Genomic DNA, 23,554 nt, shown 5'->3' with positions numbered 1-23,554 from the left:
AGTGAGTGATTAGAGTTGCAGCTGAGGGGCAGTGAATACATAGTAGAGAGGCAGAGTTAGTACCAGGAGGATCAGCGCAGAGCCGGGAAAGGGACGCAGAGCTAGCTAGAGGCCACGCAGAGGAAGCCAAGAGCTACGCAGAGCTAGAGAGGGCCAGCATGTGAGACGCGGAGAGTCTAGGGACTGGCGCAGTGGCTCCAGAAGCTGACGCAGAGCCCAGAGAGGCTGACGCTGGGCCAGAGAGGCTGACGCAAAGCCTAGAGGCAGTGCTGGGAGCATTTCGTGGGACAAACTGAGAGCTGGAGAGCCGGATAGGGTGATGCAGACCCTATCAGAGTGATGCAGAGCAGCAGACGTTGCATTGTTGCTGTGGTATCGTTTATCCAGTGATTTAGCCAGAATATCTGTATTTTGACTGATAGGTATTACTGTCGAGGGCATTCTCTATTGAGTGAGCCATTTCTGGGACCCATGTTGTATTCTGAAACTGCATAATAATAAAACCCTCTGAATAGCTGCACCGGTTTTCCCGCATTGGGTTTTTCCGGGGACATTAGTCCAAAAACAACGGTGTCACTTGTGTGCTTGTTTACTTTCAGTTGATGATTTGTATGTGTTGATACTGTATTTGTATTTATTTTCAGTATTTACATGGTAAATAACTTGTTAAGTAATTGAACAAGTAGGAAGAAATAAATCAGATAGTACAGGAAGAATTTCTAATGGGTTAAACTTAGAAATTCCAACATGGTATCAGAGCGTGGTTGCAGATCACAGGATAACTGAAGGCATCAACCGAGCAGAGCAGTAGCAACAGAAACAACTGTCCCGAGTGATAGAAGTTGTTCCTAGCAGAAAGCAGCAAGGAAGGGGTGACGCAGAGTGCCTGTGTCATCAGTTCAAGCCAGGAGGAGGATCAACGCAATGGCAGAAAGGAGAAGACCTGACCTACGCAGTGCCCAGTCATCTTTCTCAGTCTGGAAGGATTGACGTTGTGGCCAGGTGGTGCAGATTTTGCCAGTGCCGGGATTGCGCAGAGCCTGGAGGCTCAGTGCTTCAAGTCACTGAGGTATAGGGGCTGCAGATAATTTGCGGAGCGAAGCTGGTGGGGTACCGTGGGCAGAACAGTACCTAACAGGGCAAGACCAAGGAGGAGGGATTTTCTAGAAAGGAAATTGAGACTCAGAGGGAGTCGAACTGAGGACTTCCAAGAGGGAAGTAAAGAGACTTAGAGGAGTCGGAAGAAGAGCAGCAAGATGGCAGTGAATGGGCTGAGAGATCAGGATAGACTGGACGGAGCTTCCAACTTCGTAGTTTGGAAGGCGAGGATCTTGTCCATTCTATATAGGTATCACATTAAGCACTTCGCCTTGAAAACGATAGCGATCACAGTTGACCAAGCTGAAAATGAGAAGTATGAGGAGGCAATAGCTAGGGCAAAGTGCATCATTCTTGATGGGGTCAAGGATCATGTGGTGCCGCATATTGTCGAGAAGGACATGGCAAATGAGATGTGGGAGGCCCTAAAGAAATTGTACCAGCATACTTTCGTGCAGAGGGAGATGTTACTTGAAAATCGTCTGCGGTCATACTAGATGCAGAAGTGAGAGCAGGTAGATGTCTTCCTCGGTGGATTGAAGGAGATCCGTGATAAGCTAACTTCCATAGGGGCCACGTCGGATTAGGAATTGATGGTGAGGACTGCATTGAACGCAGTCTTAGAGGATTGGGAGGTATTTGTCCAGAGCATACTGGGCAGGTCGAGCCTTCGAGATGCTCTAGGCAGGTCGAGCCTTCGAGATTGGGAGGAACTGTGGGCGGATCTTCGTCAAGAAGATATCAGACGGGTGACCAAGGCGAGGAGTAGCAGAAAAGGGGTCAGAATTAAGGAAGAAGAAGTAGATGTGGCTCTTGCATCAGCGGGAACGCAGGAGAAGAGAAAGAAGGACCTCTCCAAGGTCAAATGCTTCGATTGTGGTGGACTCGGTCGCTATGCGAACCAGTGTCCAATGAAGAAGAGTAAGGAAGAGGCTTCTGAGACCAAGGCAGCGCTAGTGAGGGTGGAGAAAGAAGTCGAGGAGGATGACGACTGTGCCTGAATGCTCATGCGCCACTTGAGAGGAAGTGGGGAGACATCGAGATGTAGTCAGACGGACTACAGGCGATGAGGGGTAAGATCCTCGAGGTACCCAACCTCTTGGATTATACCTTGCTACGGGAGCCCTGAAGAGGAGTAGCAGAACTGACAAATGTCGGTAGAGACGGATGCGGATGAAGCGGCAAAGAGTGTTACAGTGCAGGAGTCACGGGACAACACAGAGGCTAGCAGGATGCAACAGTGCAAGAAGCAAGGGAGTATTGCACCAGTGTAGGATGGCACAAAGAGGTGTGCAATGGTGCGAGATGCATGGAGTTGTAGCAGTAGCACAGAGGTCAGTAGAGGGAGCACTTGTTAGCGCAAAGGGAGCTTCAGCATCGGGAGAGTCTCTAGCCTGACAGGGATGTCAGAGTTGGGTAGATCAATTACGCTTCTCAATAACTGGGTTACAGTGCAGCAGTTAGTAGTGAGTCGTGACAGTGCTATGGGCAGCACGATGCAACATGAGAAGGGGATGCAGTGCCGATGCAACAGTGGCAGTGGCAGGGCCATGGGCAACAACATAGATGCAGAGGGAGTTGTCTTACAGATGTAGCAGTGGCAGTGGCAGGGCCATGGGCAACAGTACAAGATGTAGTGCTGCAGAGGATGTTGGGCAGGGAGGGCTATCATCAACAGAGGGACCGATGCTGGATGATCAGGGTGATACTCAGTGAGGAGTATTACTAGATCACAGTCCTCACTAAGAGGGAGTGTTGATTTGGGGTAGCATCAAATGTGCTTTATCCACGAAAATTGGTGGAGGCTAAAGCACATGAGATCTCCAAGACCCAGAAGTGGTTTGGGCAGAATCTAACCGGTTTGTGAGATATTAAAATAATTAATATTTTTAATGGAGTTCCTAAGTCTAAACTTAGGAAAAATAAACTATTAATGGGTATTAATATAAAATTGGGTTAGAGTGTTTCAAAAGTCATGGATCAAGCCAAATCTAATCTTAGCCGTTGATTAGAGATTTAATCTCAGTTGTTGATGGACCAATGAGAAAAGCATAAGAGGAGGCTTGAGGGTCAGTTTGAGAACACACCAAGATAGATTAGGAACTCGATTTTTTGAGGCAAGGTTTGCTGAGGAAATTGAGTGAGTGATCAGAGTTGCAGCTGAGGGGCAGTGAATACATAGCAGAGGCAGAGTTGGTACCAGGAGGATTAATGCAGAGCCAGGAGAGGGGCGCAGAGGCAGCTAGAGGCCACGCAGAGGCAGCCAAGAGTTGCGCAGAGCCAGAGAGGGCCAGCGTGTGAGACGCAGAAGGTCTAGGGGTTGACATAGAGGCTCCAGAAGCTAATGCAGAGCCCAGAGAGGCTGACGCAGGGCCTAGAGGTAGCATTGGGCGCAATTCGTGGGACAGACTGAGCGCTGGAGAGCCGGATAGGGTGACGTAGTCCCTATCAGAGTGATGCAGAGCAACATAAGCTCCATTGTTGTTGTGGGATCATTCATCCGATGATTTAGCATGAATATCTCTTTCCGATTGAGAGGTGCTACTGCCGAGGGCATTCTCTGTTGGATGAGCCATTTCTGGGACCTAGGTTGTATTCTGAAACTGCATAATAATAAAACCCTCTAAATAGCTGCACTGGTTTTCCCGCATTGGGTTTTTCCGGGGACATTAGTCCAAAATAACGGTGTCACTTGTGTGCTTGTTTACTTTCAGTTGATGATCTATATGTGTTGATACTGTACTTGTATTTATTTTCAGTATTTACATGGTAAATAACTTGTTAAGTAATTGAACAAGTAGGAAGAAATAAATTAGATAGTACAGGAAGAATTTCTAACAGGTTAAACTTAGAAATTCTAACAAACACTAGGCCAGACATTTGTTTTACTGTTAACACTCTTAGTCAGTTTATGGTAGAACCAAAAAGGGTGCATTGGGCAGCAGCTAGACACATTCTTAGGTATGTACGCGGAACAATTAGATATGGGTTGAAGTACTCCTGAGGGAAGGACGTAAGTTTGAATGGGTTCACTGATGCAGATTGGACAGGTAATTCAGGAGACTGAAAAAGTACCTCAGGGTACTGCTTCAGTGTTGGATCAGGGATGATATCTTGGTGCAGCAACAAGCAAAAATCGGTATCTCTGAGCTCAGGTGAAGCATAATATATGGCAGCCAGCATAGCTACGTGCGAAGCCATATGGCTTAGAAAATTGCTTGTGAGCTTATTCAAAAAAAGGATGGAAGCGACCAAGGTTTACTGCGATAATCAGAGTTGTATCAAACTCTTTGAGAATCCAATATTTCATGATCGGTTGAAACATATATATATCCGTTGCCAGTTTATCGGAGACTGTGTTCAGCGTGGGTTAGTACAGCTACAATGTGTCCACACAGGAGAGCAGGTGGCTAATATACTCACAAAGGCTCTCGGAAGAGCTAATTTCACTCAGTTCAGAGATCAGATGGGTATGGTAGAAAATCCGTTTCAATAGCAACAGTAGTTTGCAGTGCAGGGACAGTTGGCAGTGCCAGTGCCAACAGCAACATAGATGCAAACATTCAGAGGGAGTTGAAGTACAGATGCAGTGTTGGCAATGGTAGTGTCAGCAGCAGTACAGTTACACCAGCAGCGCAGTAGTTGGTGGACATCATGTCAGTCATTAGCAGCGCAGAGGATGATGCTTCAGAGGCAGAGTAGTATGCAATAATAGTATATTTCTAGAGCTCATTCCTCGCTAAGAGGGATTGTTGATTTGGGGTATCATCAGATTTGCTCTAGGCCTCAAAATTTGTAGGAAGACTTAGACACATGCATTCTCCTATACCCATAAATCATTTTGGAAAATTCCAACCGCAGACAGTTTTATTAAAATAATTATTTTTAATGGGACCCTAAGTTTAAACTTAGAAAATTAAAATAATTAATTGGTATTAATCTAAACTATGGATGAAACTTCTAGAAGAAGGCAGAGATCAAGTCAAATGATCCTAACCATTGATTAGAATCTAGTCTGGGTCATTGATTGATCAACGAGAGGATTATAATAGGAGACTTGATAGGCACTTGGAGAACACGCTAGAGGCAGATACTCAGTTACCCGAGTAAGATCAATTTTCTCACTGATTGAAGTTCGGCAAGAGAAAATCGAATTAGAGGGAGATTTGCAGGTAAGAAAGGAAGAGAGGGTATTAGCATATTTAGAGAGTGCAAGGCAGCAATACGCAGAATATGAACAGGGTGACGCAGAAAGAGGCAACGTAGAGGTAGAGCGACGTAGAGTCTGCGTGGGCAGCTTGACGTTAAGCTAGGGAGAGCAGTTTGACGCAGAGAGGATCAGAAGGATTCCAGGGAAGAAGTGCTTCTCTTGGGGTAGAACTTGGTCAAGAAGTGTCTGTAAAATTTCTCATTGCTATTTTGCTGGTTGTAATTTCTACATGAGAATTTGCTGATGAATAATAAAACCCTCATTTGCTGCATCGGTTTTCCCACGTTGGGTTTTTCCGTGGATGATTGTCCAAAAATAATTGTGTCATTGTGATTGTATTTGTGCCAGTATTTTTCCTTACATTTACTTTTTGCAATGTTTTAATTGTGAAGGTTGCAATAGAATATATTCCGATATTTGCCATAAGAACACTGTGAATAACTTATTTATGAGATAATAAGTAGAAGAAATAATATTAATCATTGCAGTAGGTTTTCTATTTAGAAATTTTCACATGGCTCTGGTTGCAGAGAATAGTAGCACATCAAGCTATCAGGTGGCTACAAGGGGCTGCTGGCTGCTAGCCAAAGACAAATCTAGGAGAAAATTTCTCTTATAGGGGTCACCCATTGGTGGTGGGTAACAGGCTAACTGACAAGTTGTTGAAGTCTGCTTGGCTTGAGAAGTGCCCTTTGGAGGGCTAGTCATTGCACCTAGGAGACATATAAATAAGAGAGGAGGAGAACTCATTTGATGACACAACACATCACAAGTGCATCACATCAAAGGAGAAAGAAACCTGAGGTAGCCGCAGCCTTGAGAGCCCTAGCGGATGTGGAGAGAAGAAGGTTTTGGTGTCTTTTCTTGTGACTGGTCTAGGCTGAGTTGGGCAGATTGCAAGCCGAGCTTGAAATGCAGATTTTTGTGCATGTAATGGTGCTATTTTTGTGTACATGCTACTATTATTTCTCTGTGTTTTCATGAGGGTCGAGCCCTAGTTTGGGAGTAGATTTGAGGTAATATCACCTTGGAGCAAACTTGTGATTAAGGGTCAAAATACCTTGTGAGACAACGCAGGAGGAATGTTGGAAATACTGAGAGGGAGGGTGAATCAGTATTTCTTTTCAATTGTTATTTTTACCAGTTAAATCATTTATATTTAGAACACAAAATGAACAATAGGAATAAATGCTTTTATTAATATAATCTTTACAATAAATCAGGTACAATATATATAGGGCTCCAACCTTTGATGAAGACACCGATCTTCAATCTCACAGGCTCCAACCTGTTGCCAAGTACCAACTTGGCCTTTTGTGAGGCTCCAACCTCTAGGGCACCAACCCTATCTTCTCAAGGCACCAACCTTGTGTTTAGGAGCACCAACTCCAAGGACTCCAATCCTTCCAATTCTGAGGCAATAACCCCAAGGGCTCCATCCCTATCTTGTCAAGGCACCTACCTTGTTTGTTCGAGGCTCCAACCTTCAGGGCACCAACCCTCTGGGCTCCAACCCACTACTATATTTTGTCTAGATATGTTTGATGATAATTCTCTGTTCCCAAAATCTTCTTCACTAAATTATGTCAATCTACAGCTTCACTGCTACATCAATGACAACCTTGTCTTATAAAAGGTATCACCATTGCTCTTCATTATACCCAAGAAAAATCTCCAAGTCACATCATGGTCTTCAATAGTCTCCACACTACTTCAATGTGTCTACAATGAATTGCATTGAGCTCTGCACAAAAACAACTCTCTGTTTCAAGCCTCTATTCTCACTATCACGGTAAATGCTTCAGGAGTGACTTCTTTAGAGGAGTGACTATCGTGGTTTTATATTGTGTGTTCAATTAAAGACAACCCTGTTCATACTCAAATAATCTTCTTAGATCTGCAAAGCATCCTTTTGAACTATTATCTAAATCACCCAAACATAGGTTCGAGCTTTTCAATAAGTAACCCAGTCAACAGAATGTTCGACCTTCACCTTCCTTCTTCTTCCGCTGGACCTTTCAGCTTCCTTCTTCTTTCGCTAGACCTTTCGGCTTCCTTCTTTGTTTGTTCCACCATCGACTTCCACTTTTGTTCACTCGACCTTTAGCTTTCTTTCTATTGTTCCTTCGGTTTCCTCTGTCTCTTCAAGTTCACGAGTTGTGGACTTCTTTATGTTCTATTTTTGTGCCTGAGATAGATACTCAGAGTTTTACCAATGACCAAAGGACACGTCTATTGGAGGGAGGCCGACTTGTATATTAAAAATATATATTGGAGAGTCTTTTATCCATAGACTTGATTATTCACGGAAAACCATATAAGAGCTTCTATACCCACATGGAGGTCCCACATGCCATGTCATCACCTTTAATCCAATCACAACTTCATGAAAAATCAGAGTTATTCCTAAGACTCCTCAATATGCGATAAATACAAATCGGAAGTGTTTACATTGGTGGGTTTTAAACAAAGACCCGACCAATCACCAAGCAACGCTTTAACACAGAACCCACCAACGAACGTCGGTCCCACCTGAATGCACAAGACTGGACCCCAAATAAAATAAACCCATGTTCATAAACTTCTTGGGTCCACTCAGTCCCAAGTCTTATCAGATTAATTCTCCACTGTTGATCTCATCATTAATCCAATGGTTGTTGATCCACCCGATCAAGAAACCCAATTGCTGATCCTCCATCGTTTGATCAGGGCACGCTGGATCCAATGGTTCTCAATGATATCGACCGGGGAGCTTGCATGACTCTTAACCGCCTTAACGGAGTCGATAAGGATTATAAATCCTTGATCTATAAAAGTTCGGGTCCGTTTTGAGATTTAACGTCCGATCACTTTATGACCTGATATCCATTGGATATATGAGGTCATCAAATCTACGGCCTGCGGGTCTTCAACTAGCACATGGTTAAAACCAGGCCTAACCCATGCCGTTGACTGTGACGTAATGAGATCGACAGCTAGGATTTAGGGTGGGTTGAGATCGACGGCTAGGATTTAGGGCGAGCCTTCAGCAACGAACAAAACAGATGTAATGAGATCGACGGCTATGATTTAGCGCGGGCCTTCAGCCACGATCAAAACATCCGTACACTCCTACCCCCGCTCTTCCGATAGTTGTTGCTCTTGTGGCTTATCTTCCTGTGACCTCCTATAACTCTGTTTATGCTCCTCTGCTGTTTTCTTCCTATCGGTTCTTCTTGGGCATATATTACTTGCGATACCTCCGATATGTCTCCTTCGATGTTTTCTTCTTTACTCCTCTGTTATTGTTGTTGCTCTTTGTTTTCTTCTTTACTCCTTTGTTATCGCTGTTGCCCTGTTTTCTGCTTCTCTTGCTCCAATGACTTGCTTCTTTGATGGCTTTCGATAAACTCTTCATCTTACTCTTTGGCTTCACGATGGCTTCTCCTATTTGGCTTCTTGCTCCTGTTGCTTCACGAATCTACTACTTCTATTCTGTCTGTATATATATATTCAATCCACTTGGGTCCTCCATCTCATCATATCATCATATATCAAACTTTCATCACTATGAGCATTATGATCAATGGGCATCAATGGGCAATCATGTATCAAAGAATTTTCCATCACAAACACTGCTATATTGACATCAATGACAACCTAGATTAATAATCTCCCCTTTTGTCATTGATGGCAATATTCTTCTTTTCTCCCCCTTTGACATCAATGGCAAAGGAGTGCACAAGGACTCCCCTGTCGAACTGCTTCTATTCTTTATGAATAGTAGATCTTCATGGTTATGTTACTCCCCCTGTTGTGGTGCTCTTCTTTTTACTCAAGATAGAAGGATTACTGCCTCATCATCAGCTAGCACATTATCCCTTCTTTATGTCTCAAAAACAATTTTATCATGGCTTCAATAATGCTTAAAGATGCTCCATTTCAATGCTTCCAAATAGAATCCAAATAACCATATGCCAAATGTTTAAGTCCAAGTTTTTATGCTTCTGCAATCCGAATTTTGTTGTCTTCACAATCATAATTAAGGAGTCTTTATAGTCTGAATCAGGAGAAGACGCCACTGGAATTGCTATCTTTCTTTATATCCAAGTTCCTTTGTATCTTTGTGCTTCTCCTTAAGTTACTGAGCTATATTCGACTGCACAACATTCTCCTATCTATAGTCCTTTTGATGAGCCATATTTTCCTTGTGTTCTTGTAAAAGTCTATGCAAGTTATCTCCACTAGTAGATTTTGATATCCAATCTATGACTGTCTTTTAAATTATTTTTACTGATTGGCATCTTTTTGCAATGCTTCAGTTTTGTTAGATGTTGCCAACTGCTCTTGCTTGAAGCTTCATTCCCAGATGTGTTTGTTTGTTTGAAGGTTGCCTCTATTACTGTCCTTGATTTACCTGTTCTCACATTATATCCTTGAGTTGAGACATTCAACTTTTGTAATACCAACAACATAGTTATTTTCCCTATTTCTCTAGCATTGGATGGCCTTCTCTGCTGCTCCAATTTATCCTTAGTGATCAAGTGGAAAAACATCTTCAACAACAATCCAAAGAATGGTTACAAGATCATGTTCTTCAATGTAGTGCTCTTGAGAAATGATCTTTATCAAAGAATGATTGTTAATATAGCTCATCAAGGATTTCATAAGGACCCTTTCATGAATAGCTTCTGCAATAATGATCAAGAATCACAAGCTCCCCCTAACTGTATACATGGTCTCTTTTTGGCAGAATCCCATCATCAAACACTCGAAATATCAAGAATACCTTCATCAATTCAAAAACATGTGTTGTTGGCTGGAGAGTTCAGGGGATTTTCAGATTGTATTTGTTTTCTTCTCCATACTTGTGTAACTTTCTTTTCTGGCATGGTTCTAGCTTGTGTAGGAACCCAAGTCAAGTTACAATTACATGCCATATGACCAATGTTTTGACACTTGAAGCACTCTATGTTGTTCTTGAATAAGAATTCATGACTTCTTCTTGCAAAATTGCTTCTCGGAGATTGATGAGGACCATTAAATTTATCTTTGTGATATGCCCTACAATCTTTTGCCATGTGTCCAAAGTTTGTACAAGAATAACAATAACCAAGAAATAAACTTTGGTACCTGGGAGATGGAGATTTCCTTGATGTACTTCTGAAGCCTTTTTGCCTTGAGATCCTTTGATTATAACCATTTCTTCTTGCGTCCTTGAAATCATCTGCATTTCTTCTTAGAATAGGATTTCCTTCATTGTTCCCTTGACTCTTATCCTTGCCTTGGTGGATCTGGGAGCATCAACATTTCTTTCTGGCTTCCTCACACCCTTTTTTTTTAAAGTATGGTCACCCTTGCTTGAGGATTCACCTTCATAGCCAAGACGTGATTTATCAAATGGAGATCTTTGATCGCTGAGCATGTCATCCAAGGCTTGAGATCTCTTCAAGATTTTGTCCATCCCTTCAACCTTTTTCCTGAGGGAGACAATCTCTTCTTCCAATCTTTCACAATCATTATTCTTCTTAGCAAGTTGTTTCTCAGTTTCTTCCTTGATATGAGTAGCTTCATTTGCTTCTATTTTAAGGGAGATGATATCTGACTTCATTTTGAAGATTTCTTCATTTTCCTTTGCTAGACTGCTCTCCATTTCTTCTTGGATTCTTGTAGCTTTACATGTTTCGGCCCTGAGAAGGTTGATGTTAGATTTTAATTTGAAGATTTCTCCATCCTTTGCTTTTAGTTGACATATCATGGTGTTTCTCTCCTTTTCTGCTTCATCAACTTGTCCTTCTATGATTGCCAATGCTTCCATTGTCTTCTCAGCTCCTTGTGCTAACTTTCTTGCTTCTTGTAGTTGAGATTTGAGAGAGGAGACCTCTACCTTGTACTAACCAATCTCTTCTTCAAGTTTGTTCAAGCTCTTGTGCCTTTGTTCAAGTTGACTTGACAAGGTATCTTCCTGTTTCTTTGCTTTATCCAATTGATTTGTCATGGATATGACTTCTTCATGATGCTTTCTTTTGCTTTGATGAAATTCCTTCTTAAGCTTGGCAAGCTCTTCATCCCTTTCTTGTACTTGAAGCTTGACAAGGTCAACTTTCTTCCTTGTTTGGTCTTGGTCACCAGCTAGTGCTTTCTTATTAAGTTCCTCGTTTTTCTTTTTCAAATTGACAATCTCTTCCATGGCAACCTTCTACAAAGTCTTTTTCATTCTCTTCATTTTCTAGGTCTTCTTTAGCCTCGATGTCATCAATCTTATCTTCAGCTTCCTTGATAGGCTCTGGATTTTCTTCTTGTTTTCCATCATTTTCTTGACTAGAGATCATTGTCAATGCTCCTTTTGAGTGAAGATCATGAAGTTTGTCCCATATACCCTTCGCTGACGAACATTTTCCTAAATTGTTCTTTATAGAATCTGGTAGTCCATTCAAGATTTCCTTCATCGCTTTTGCATTGTACTCCTTGTATTCTCCATTCATCATGTTATTAGTAATTATTGATTCGTATACTTCCATGCCTTGAGTCTTTAAGAAATTCCTCATTCTTGCTTCCCATATATCAAAGTTTTCATTGAACCATGGAGCCTTCACAAATTGATTGACTTCTATTTCAGTGGTAGAGGGAGACACATCTTTAGGAGGATTGGAGACTTTCTTCCTTGGCTTTGCCATTTGTGTTCTAATGATCAACCTTCAAGCTGTTAGGCTTTGAGTGAAGGTACTAGCTCTGATACCAATTGTTGGAAATACTGGGGGGGGTGAACCAATATTTCTTTTCAATTGTTATTTTTACCAATTAAATCATTTATATTTAAAACACAAAATGAACAATAGGAATAAATGCTTTTATTAATATAATCTTTACAATAAATCAGGTACACTATATATAGGGCTCCAACCTTTGATGAAGACACCAATCTTCAATCTCACAGGATCCAACCTGTTGCCAAGTACCAACTTGGTCTTTTGTGAGGCTCCAACCTCTAGGGCACCAACCCTATCTTCTCAAGGCACCAACCTTGTGTTTAGGAGCACCAACTCCAAGGACTCCAATCCTTCCAATTCTGAGGTATCAACCCCAAGGGCTCCAACCCTATCTTGTCAAGGCGCCTACCTTGTTTGTTTGAGGCTCCAACCTTCAGGGCACCAACCCTCTGGGCTCCAACCCACTGCTATATTTTGTCTAGATATGTTTGATAGTAATTCTCTGCTCCCAAAATCTTCTTCACTGAATTCTGTCAATCTACAGCTTCACTACTACATCAATGACAACCTTGTCTCATAGAAGGTATCACCATTGCTCTTCATTATACCCAAGCAAAATCTCCAAGTCACATCATGATGACTAATACATCATGGTCTTCAATAGTCTCCACACAACTTCAATGTGTCTACAATGAATTGCACTGAGCTCTGCACAAAAACAACTCTCTGTTTCAAGCCTCTGTTCTCACTGTCATGGTAAATGCTTCAGGAGTGACTGCTTCAGGAGTAACTGCTTCAGGAGTGACTTCTTTAGAGGAGTGACTGTCGCGGTTTCATATTGTGTGTTCAATTAAAGACAACCCTGTTCATACTCAGATAATCTTCTTAGATCTGCAGAGCGTCCTTTTGAACTGTTATCTGAATCACCCAAACATAGGTCTGAGCTTTTCAATAAGTAACCCAGTCAACAAAATGTTCGACCTTCGCCTTCCTTCTTCTTCCGCTGGACCTTTTGGCTTCCTTCTTCTTCTGCTGGACCTTTCGGCTTCCTTCTTCGCTCGTTCCACCTTCGGCTTCCACTTTTGTTCGCTCGACCTTTGGCTTTCTTTCTATTGTTCCTTCGGCTTCCTCTGTCTCTTCAAGTTCACGAGTTGTGAACTTCTTTATGTTCTATTTTTGTGCTCGAGATAGATACTCAGAACTGAAGCGTTTTAACTCACTTTTATACGAGTTTCACCAATGACCAAAGGACACGTCTATTGGAGGGAGGCCAACTTGTATATTAAAAATATATATTGGAATCTTTTATCCATAGACTTGATTATTCACGGAAAACCATATAAGAGCTGCTATACCCACATGGAGGTCCCACATGCCACGTCATCACCTTTAATCCAATCGCAACTTCATGAAAAATCGGAGTTATTCCTAAGACTCCTCGATATGCGATAAATACAAATTGGAAGTGTTTACATTGGTGGGTTTTAAACAAAGACCCGACCAATCACCAACAGCGCTTTAACATAGAACCTGCCAACAAACGCTGGTCCCACCTGAATGCACAAGATCGGACCCCAAATAAAATAAACCCGTGTTCATAAACTTCTTGGGTCCACTGAATCCCAAGTCTTATCGGATTAATTCTCCACGTTGATCTCATCATTAATCCAATGGTTGTTGATCCACTCGATCAACAAACCAATTGCTGATCCTCCACCATTTGATCAGGGCGCACTGGATCTAATGGTTCTCAACAATATCGTCCAGGGAACTTGCGCGACGCTTAATCGCCTTTATGGAGCCGATAAGGATTATAAATCCTTGATCTATAAAAGTTCGGGTCCGTTTTGAGATTTAACGTCCGATCACTTTATGACCCGATATCCATTGGATATACGAGGTCATCAAATCTATGGCCTGCGGGTCTTCAACTAGCACACGGGTTAAAACCAGGCCTAACCCTCGCTGTTGACTGTGACGTAAGAGCGAAGGGTAGGATTTAGCGCGGGCTGAGATCGACTGCTAGGATTTAGCACGAGCCTTCAACCACGATCAAAACAGGCGTAATGAGATCGACGACTAGGATTTTGCGCGGGCTGAGATCGACGGCTAGGATTTAGCGCGGGTCTTCATCCACGATCAAAACATTCGTACACTCCTACTCTCGCTCTTTCGATAGCTGTTGCTCATTTGGCTTATCTTCCTATGACCTCCTATAACTTTTATGCTCCTCTGCTATTTTCTTCCTATCGGTTCTTCTTGGGCATATATTACATGCGATACTTCCGATATGGCTCCTCCGATGTTTTCTTCTTTACTCTGTTATTGCTGTTGCTCTTTGTTTTCTTCTTTACTCCTCTGTTATCGTTGTTGCTCTTTGTTTTCTTCTTTACCCCTTTGTTATCATTGTTGCTATGTTTTCTGCTTCTCTTGCTCCGATGACTTGCTTCTTTGATGGCTTTCGATAAACTCTTTATCTTACTCTTTGGCTTCACGATGGCTTCTCCTCTTTGGCTTCTTGCTCCTGTTGCTTCACGAATCTACTGCTTCTATTCTGTCTATATATATATACTCAATCCACTTGGGTCCTCCATCTCATCATATCATCATATATCACACTTTCATTACTATGAGCATTATGATCAATGAACATCAATGGGCAATCATGTATCAAAGAATTTTCCATCACAAACACTGCTATATTGACATCAATGACAACCTAGATTAACAAGGAAGGGCTTGTAAGTGGAGGTATAACACAAGATTTGTGAGGAGATTAGGCCACAGATTTAGGGCTGACATGGCTGTGTAGGAAGACCTAATCAGAGGGTAAAAAATCTCAAGTATATGTACCAGGGATGCGGGAGAGAGGCCCCCCCCTCGAATGCGCTCCCGAAGCACACTTCGAGCGGTAGAGAATCAGGAGCGTGCTCTTACAAAAAAATCGCTCCCTGGCTTTTTTGCAATTTTATTTTTCTCAAAGATGTTCCAAACGCAATTTTTTTCAATGAAATGAGAGCTTTTTGGTGGGGCAGCCTAATATTCAAGCCTATGGCCTTAGTATTGATATGCAATTCGTGGTAATGTTGAATTCTTAAAGTAAAAGTGACATTCTCCATTATTTTTCATTTTCATCCTTTTACTTAAATTTTTAACATTACCATGAAACGACTCATGATGTTTGAGAGTGGTTCCGACCTCATTGGATTTCATATGGAGAAAGTAGAATTTTAGATCTCATTCAAAATCCAGCAGAGTTATCAGCTTTTCAGGATTGGGGGGATTGCAATGTTTCCATTGGATTTGTCATGTACTAGGGTATGGAACTCCTATTTAATCAAGAGCACCAAGCCCTCTATGTACCTTTGTTAGTGACATTGGTTGTCGAACTCCTCTATCATGACGCTATAAAAATGTGCCCATCACTCAAACAAAATCATGACTTGACATGCTATGTTTTTCTATCTTATGGTTATACTTAGAGTGTGATATTAATGACAAAGATCCCAAGATAGGCAATGACGTTGATGATATGTTGGTATTTATTGTAACATGATTTTTTTGGATGCTAGAGGCCATTTATAGCCTATTTGTTGATGTATTTTCGTTTCAGAGATGGATTGCACCCGATGCTATTTTGGTTATGTGCACCGTTACGTGCTATATAATGAGAACTTATAATTTCCGGACATGTGGTTGACCGTTGATGAAAATTATAACTTCTAGATGTTTGATGTCATATGGTTTAATCCATGTTTTTATGCTTTTTATATCTAATTTATCATTCTACATGCTTTTGTTGACATATATGCATCAAAATATATAAAAATGTATATTATATAAAAATTCGCTCCCGACCCGAGAACTTTTGAAAATGTCGCTCCTCGTTCCCGCTTCCCACTTCTGCTCCTGCTCTCAAGTGGCCTTGATATGCATAGGCTGTGAAGTAGTTAAGGGTAGAAAATAAGACGTCCATGTTAAGTTTAGGTATGTTCTATGCTAGAGCAATTTATTTAATTTCTTTTCCATATTAGCAATCACATCAGGAGGCCATTTATAGCCTATTTGTTGATGTATTTTCGTTTCAGAGATGGATTGCACCCGATGCTATTTTGGTTATGTGCACCCTTACGTGCTATAAAATGAGAACTTATAATTTCTGGACATGTGGTTGACCGTTGATGAAAATTATAACTTCTCGATGTTTGATGTCATATGGTTTAATCCATGTTTTTATGCTTTTTATATATAATTTATCATTCTACATGCTTTTGTTGACATATATGCATCAAAATATATAAAAATGTATATTATATAAAAATTCGCTCCCGATTCACTCCCGACCCGAGAACTTTTGAAAATGTCGCTCCTCGTTCCCGCTTCCCACTTCTGCTCCTGCTCTCAAGTAGCCTTGATATGCATAGGCTGTGAAGTAGTTAAGGGTAGAAAATAAGACGTCCATGTTAAGTTTAGGTATGTTCTATGCTAGAGCAATTTATTTAATTTCTTTTCCATATTAGCAATCACATCAGCATAAAGTAAACTGCAGATAGAACATAAATATAAATCGCAGAAGACAAGCCAAGACAAGAGGACACAAGATGTGGCGCAAGCCAGGGACAAACCCCACAATGTGGGGAAACCCTTGATCAATTCTTCTTTTATGTTCTTCAAAGTTCAGCAGAGAAGGAGAGAGAGAGTACAATTACAACAGAAGTCAACGCTTGACTTATCTAGATCATTTCGTATAACGATGAGATCAGTTGAAGACATTCTGCTTCAACTGATTCTCAAGGTGACGGCTTCACCTATTGTAGTGCTGCATCTTGGTCCACTTGCTGCACCACTGCATATGCTGCACTAATCATGATTATCATCATGCTGCCCTTCATGTTCATTGATCATGCTGCTGTCCATGCTCTATGTCATCATGCACCTATGCTGCTCATCATGCTCATAACTCATGTTGTTGAGACTCTGTCCTTTCACTAGTCTGCCAGGGATCTCTTGGCCATCATCAAAACCTATTTCGGTATCAGAGTTATGACAGGAATTCTAACATAATCTTCGTTGAGCCGAGAGAATAGATCTTCCACAGATGTTCATTGTGTTAGGGCTGCTACAGGGATGCATCAATCAAGATCACCATCAAACCGAGACTGAGATTGTAGGATGCTAATATTATTCCTTTGAAAAGACTAGAGACATCTTTTATGCCATGGTTGTCCATCCATCCATGGTTCTTTCAATTCCATCTACACGAGATAAAGGTTGACTACACCTAATAATCATTCAAGGTGCACTCGATGCATTTAGACCCCAAGGTGCCCTAATACAATTACGAATCCGTTTCTTTTACATATGCAAGAATTCTAGAGAGAAGATGTAAGGGCTGTTCCTTCCTTGCGAATCCCTGCACCTGTACTAAAAGATTCAGAGATAAGAACCTGAGATCTATTCCTCCCTTTATGCGAGGTATGTCCCTCCTGTATAGCGTACACCTGCACCTAACATTCATGCGGAATTTCAGAGAGGAATGCAAGTTCTTCTTATCTTCTTTGACTGTGTAAACATGGCTCCTTTTACTGCGGATTGACCTGTGCATCAATTTGAACAGCGTATAATTATTTCCATGATCTGCATGTAAATATCTCCATGAAGTGTGTAAACAGCGTGTTAATATCTCCATGAACAGCGTGTTAATACTTCATGAACAGCATGTTAATACTTCTATGATCAGCGTGTTAATATCTGTGTAATCCACCTGCGTGTATTACTGTGTGTATTCCAACCATGAATGGCATATACCTGTACCCAAGATTCATGTGGATTCTGTTTCTTCTTTGACTGCGAGAACAACTGTGATTCTAATGCCTGCGGCTTCACTTCATGCTGCGGCCAACTGTGCTTCACGCGGCTACCATGACTGCGTCTTCATGCCTTAATACATGACTGTGACTTCATACCTTGACAGCAGTTTCATTTGTTGCGTGACATGTCTTCTTGCTGCGTATTAGGATATCTTGCTACGTTGTATCCTAGCCTGTGTATAGATGTTTCCATAGACACGAATTAGGGCATCACTTTGAGGGCAACACGTTGACTGTGATTAGGGCTTTATCTGCAGCTAGGGCTTCTTCTAGGCCAGCGTATTCTTTTTGGTTCTCTCCTTCTCCAAAAACCCAAGACGTGGAGAGGAGATCACCTCAAGAATGTGTGTCCAAATGACATCAAATCCTCATGTATTTATACTAAAAACATAGAGGTTTAATAGACATGTCGGTTGGGCTTCTAGAGCCTACATAAGAGCTGGTTGGCTTGATAATAATTACATAAACAAAATAAATTCATATGTCCATAAATACTTATCGGAATTGGATGATCTTTGGATCAATCCTACACCTCTCGACGAGAGGGATCCAACAAAAATATCCGCTGCCATAAATAAGCTGACCCACATGGAGTTTGGCCCTAGTTGCCAATTTAACAGTCCATAATAGAGGTATGTTTTTCTTTCCGTGTTTGATGTTTTGCAAGGTGGTGTAGGTCCTTGTTGGATAGATCTATAGCAGATTGTGTACATATTGGGGGGATGTTAGAAAGTTGCATAATGTTCCCTAAGTACAGTTCCTTGTGAAGAATAACAATGCTGTTAAGTGGGCTGGTTGGTTTGACTCTAGATCATTGACCTCAAGGGTGAAGGGTTGGTGATAAGAGGGCTGTCATTTGTGCCCTAGTTCATTGAGTTGTAGAGAGGTCATCTTCAGTGTTAAGAGGGCAGCCTCGAAAACCGTAAGTCTGATCATCTTTGGAGCAGCAGAGAGGCATAAGTGGGCAGTATTGTGAAGACCCTATGTACTGGTGTCCTTGAATGAAGGAGCAACTAGAGGGTAGATTATTTTGGGCCAAAGTTCAATGAGACAAAAGAAGCTGTGAGCATTGATAGTGGCAGATTGTTGATCTGCAGATTGGAAGGCAAAGGACCCACTAGACGTGTTCAAGGTATGTGGATTGAAAGGGTCCGTGGAGCACTACATCAGCAAGTAGGTCAAATGTACTTTGTTCAGGGAAGATTGGTCATCAAAGTTGTTGATACCAAGCCCTAGTTGTTGTCTTGTATCAGGGCTGATTGTAATGGCCATGATCCTTGGTATGGAAGCCCTAAGATTGTTGTATTAAAGATTTGTAATATAAAAAAGTAGGGCTGAATTTTTTTGTCTTGTGTACTAGTTGATTCGCTGCTATTGTTATTCTGTAACGACCTATCTGTAAAAGTAATATTAAATAAATTTTAGTAAATAAATCATATTAATCAATTAATAAAATAATAAAAATCAATTAATGATAAAGTATTTTAATATAAGTCTAACCCTTTATATTAAAATCAGACAAAAGGAAAGTTAATCAAAAATTAATATACCCCTTACAAAAAAAAAAATGCATATGACACGACATGGGAAGGGTGTCACGAGGAAATGAAGCGGTGAGAGCCAGAGGAAGGACGGCCACCACCAAGAAACAGTTTATAAACCAGAAAGAAGAGTTTGGGAAGGGGGATCGGAAAGAAGAAGGAAGAACGAAGGGGACACTGAAGAAGTAAACTTGAGTTACCTACGGAAGGAGAGCTGGTTGTTCTGAGGTTTCTGGGCACGGGGGAACAATTTGCTTAAACTGAGAAGCTTATTGGACTGATTAAGCGAGGTTCTGCTCAGTTTGGCTGAGTGTTTTCGGTCTTTTGGTAACTGAAGTAGGGGTAGTTTGAAACATCATCAACCGTAGGATTACAGGTAAGTACTCTCATTGGTTTTGTCAGTTTTGATTTTGTTAGTTAAATTTATAAAACTCAGGAATTTTTATCATAAGCTCATGATGTTTAATTTTAGAAGCCTTTACTGTTTCTGCAATGGCTGTAATATTATGTTATTTCATATTCTGTTCACAGGGAATAGTTGTTTAAATTATTTATAGTTCTTACATTTGGTAATCTTAATATCAGTCTTTACATATTCTGCTGTGCAAAGTAAAAGTGTTGTAGCATTTGAGTGTGTTTGTGATCATGATTTTATACTCAAACCAGATTTTTGAGTGCCGTGGAAAAATCAACAGAGCCCTAGCAGGATGAATGACATCCTTTAGCAAAGACTAGCCAAATATAGCAAACACAAGGCAAATATATGGCTTCATCATTGACATTGAGATGCTCCACATTTTCAGGCTAGTGACTGAGGTTGGCCACATTCGCAAAAACAATACTTCAAAAATCAACAATATCACAAATTCAAGCCCATTTGATATGGCACTTACACCATCATACAACAAATGGGTCCTACTTCCTTCAAGTTGGACCCTCCACCTCATCTAGGCATCCACGATGTGGTGAATATTAGCCAATTTGAAGCTTTATGAGTCACCTCACTTGGAGGAATATGTTCTAGTCACATATCCAGAGGAAAGAAAACCAGATTTTCAGCCTCCCCTTTCTTAACATTCTCTTGTTAATGTCCACTCCATACCCACTAAGAATCATCAAATCACTGCTTACATGGTGGCCCATAAAGGCACATTATCACTCAAGCTGGGTGGTTTTCCCAGTGAGTATTCAATCAGTGCTTTCTCCAGCTTCAACAAAATTCAGCAATGATTTTCTGTCAGTGGGGAGGAATTGGTGAGACCTAGTCTAGTGAACATGCATTATATTTGTACTTTTCTGGACTACATACTTCATCCTTATTATCTCTTATGGGTGACTTAGTGTCAATCGATCACTCTCCCACAATTTTGTACTCTATGTTGTAATAGAAATGGGAGTGCAGCATGTGTATGGTTCTGACAATTCCCATCTATTTGCATACTTGCCTTTGTTTATTCACTTGTATTTGAGTCTATTTTGATTGCTGGTATTGTGCTCATATCAGCTAAAGTGATGAACATAGCTTTTGAAGTCTTAGCTAGTGCTTTTTAAAATATGGATGAACTACTGTTATTCTTCCAGATAATTCTCATTTTGCGCATATACTACTTTTCTATCTAATTTGAAGAAACTGAGTATGTATCCATCTTCCTTGATATAGTCTGTTTTGAGGCATTATTTTTTGCTATATCTGAAAATGATCAAGGCATTGATGGTGAGATTTGTTTTTCATGCAGTTTAGGTTGGCATATGTTGCTCCTGAATCTCGAGTTGTTGGAGCTGGTGATTTGGTTGATGATCCAAGGGAGATAGCTCAACATTACATCTCTGGATATTTTCTACTTGATCTTTTTGTAGTTCTGCCTTTACCCCAGGTTGGCAATTGCTCACATTTCTGTATTATGTTCCTGGAAAAAGACTAACTGAGACTTTGAACTTTCTTGTTTGATGGCCTTGCTTATAATCCAGCTGAACTACAATGTTGGAAACAGGAAAATCATATGGAATCATCTCTAGACATGTTTTAGCATCCAACCCTTGCGTATGCTGTAGGCATATTTTGGCATGCAAAATGAATAGGAAGTTGTAATATGATCAAGTTCTGTTGCAGTTTATGCAATTTGGTCTAATTGAAATTGTAGGGATCCATATTGTCCTATCTTCTCATCTATGGAGAGTTTCATCTTTTATGCTGAGTAATATGGCTTAAAAGAAGAATGTATTTGAGCTGTTCTGGTTCACTACGTCTAAGCGTAGAAAGACATTATTCTCATGACCGCCAGGCATTTCCTTTGGGTTTTAACATTCAAATATAAAGCTGTCATTATTTATATTAATTTGTGTATTGTTGGTTTAATGTTCACGGTAAATTCAAAATTTCTGTGTGGTTTTGTAATGTCCCCTTTTTAGATATGTGCCAAAATTCACAAAATTATCGCTTACACATTCAAACACTTTAAATGCAATCAGGAAAAACATTTTTCTATAGGGACATTTCGTCAAACATGTTGTGTGCAAATTAAGTAGTAAACTTTTATATAGTAAAATGCACGAGCAAAGTCAAAATGAGCAGAAAATAATAACTCAGCCAACTCTTTATTTCTTTTAGTTATGGAATTACATGCCAATGCTTTTGATTGAGAACTTGTATATACTCTTGCAGAATGGCACGCTTGGCTGAATAATAATCTCCAACGTTGAACACTAATGAGAAACCTTGACGACTCCTTTTCTTTTTTTTGATATGAAGCACAATTGAGAAATCTGAAGTGATCCCTCCAAATGACTAGCTAGGGTGGATCATGCAACACCTAAACTAGTTTTATGTAAAGACCGAAAACAATTTTCTGATTTATATCATGAACCTGTAAACAAATTTCTTGAGATCTCACAAAATAAATTAACAGCACTGCTGAGGTACCTACCTGTGCCGCTGCAGTTGAATACGCTGTGCCTTTGTGGTTGAAGATGCCTCCGGCTGCGTTGCTACAGTTTTCAAAAGACCGAATGCACCTAGCCAAACTGAGCAGAACCTGGCTGCTCAATCTAGTAAGCTTATTAACAGAAGCCGACTGTTCCCCCGTGCCTAGAACCTTAGAACACTCAAGCTCTTCCTATGGATGATTTCCTTTTCCTTCAGAATTCTTCCCTCTGGTTTTTCTCCCCTTTTCAAATTCATTGCCCATGGTTTTATCCAGTTGTTTGGCGGTGGCCGCTCTTCCATCTGCGGCCCACTGCTCTGTTTGCTAGTGACACGCTCCCTGTCACGTATCAACCCCCTTATCTCTTTTAAAGGTCATGAATGTAGAAGTTTTATGTTTTGAAATCATATTATATTTTTTTATTAAAATATTCTTTAATATACACATTATATCGTATATATCACATTAAACATTATAAACATCATGATTTAATATATCACATTAAACATTATAAACATTATGATTTAATATAACATTATAACTTTATACTTAGAGCCCATTTTAATTAATTACTTATATATATTTTAAAAATTTATTTTATTAATTTATTAATATAATTTTTATCAATAATTTGGAATATATAATTTATATAGTCCTCTTTTAAGATCTACCCATACATTAAGCAATATTGATGAATGAGTAGAATCTTTATTCAAAGAAGTGTCATGGTATTTAGCACTTATAATCAATTTAGTATAAAATACTGGTGCGGTGTATGCGACACATGCATATGTAGATATCATATGCATGTACTGTATACCTGCTATTATTCTTGCGTTTTTTATATTTATAGATGGGTCGTTATATACACTCCCCCTTCAGAAAACTTTGTCTCGAAGTTAGAGTTTTTATCTTATCTGATTACTTATGATAGCACTTAGTACATTCTTCTTAGGTTTGTAAACCGAGGTTAAAATTATTATTTAATATAAGGAGACTATAAAATTGGTGTTTTGAATATTTTTAGGTTTATGATTTTAATGGTCATGCCTTGCCCTATCCAGGTCCCCAAAGCTATTCTAAAATCATCCTATCCTTCCTAATTTCTTCCGCTCTCATCCTATCCGTCCTCTACTGGAGTATGCCATGGCATCAGTTTTACTGACCTAACCATTCATAAACTCTAAGGTGACAACGTCAGTTATACCGACCTGATTCTCAATAG

At 40.4% G+C, this 23,554-nt stretch overlaps 1 protein-coding gene across 3 annotated transcripts in view; it reads left to right on the top strand.

Annotated features, from left to right (window-relative positions):
• The window catches only part of LOC149238934 (putative cyclic nucleotide-gated ion channel 20, chloroplastic), a 531,460-nt gene that overhangs the window by 163,763 nt on the left and 344,143 nt on the right, over nucleotides 1–23,554 (top strand). For all 3 annotated transcript variants that reach the window (XM_089373243.1, XM_089373244.1, XM_089373242.1), the window contains one exon: nucleotides 21,145–21,282. In XM_089373243.1, the coding sequence (XP_089229369.1) occupies nucleotides 21,145–21,282 (138 nt within the window). The remainder of the gene's footprint in view (nucleotides 1–21,144; nucleotides 21,283–23,554) is intronic.

This window comes from Pinus tabuliformis, chromosome 8 (assembly GCF_031772625.1).
Source record: "Pinus tabuliformis cultivar Carrire ecotype Pingquan chromosome 8, CPIR1, whole genome shotgun sequence".
Classification (NCBI taxonomy): domain Eukaryota; kingdom Viridiplantae; phylum Streptophyta; class Pinopsida; order Pinales; family Pinaceae; genus Pinus; species Pinus tabuliformis.
Note: the sequence above shows the minus strand (reverse complement) of the source record. Positions and strands in the feature narration are given on the sequence as shown.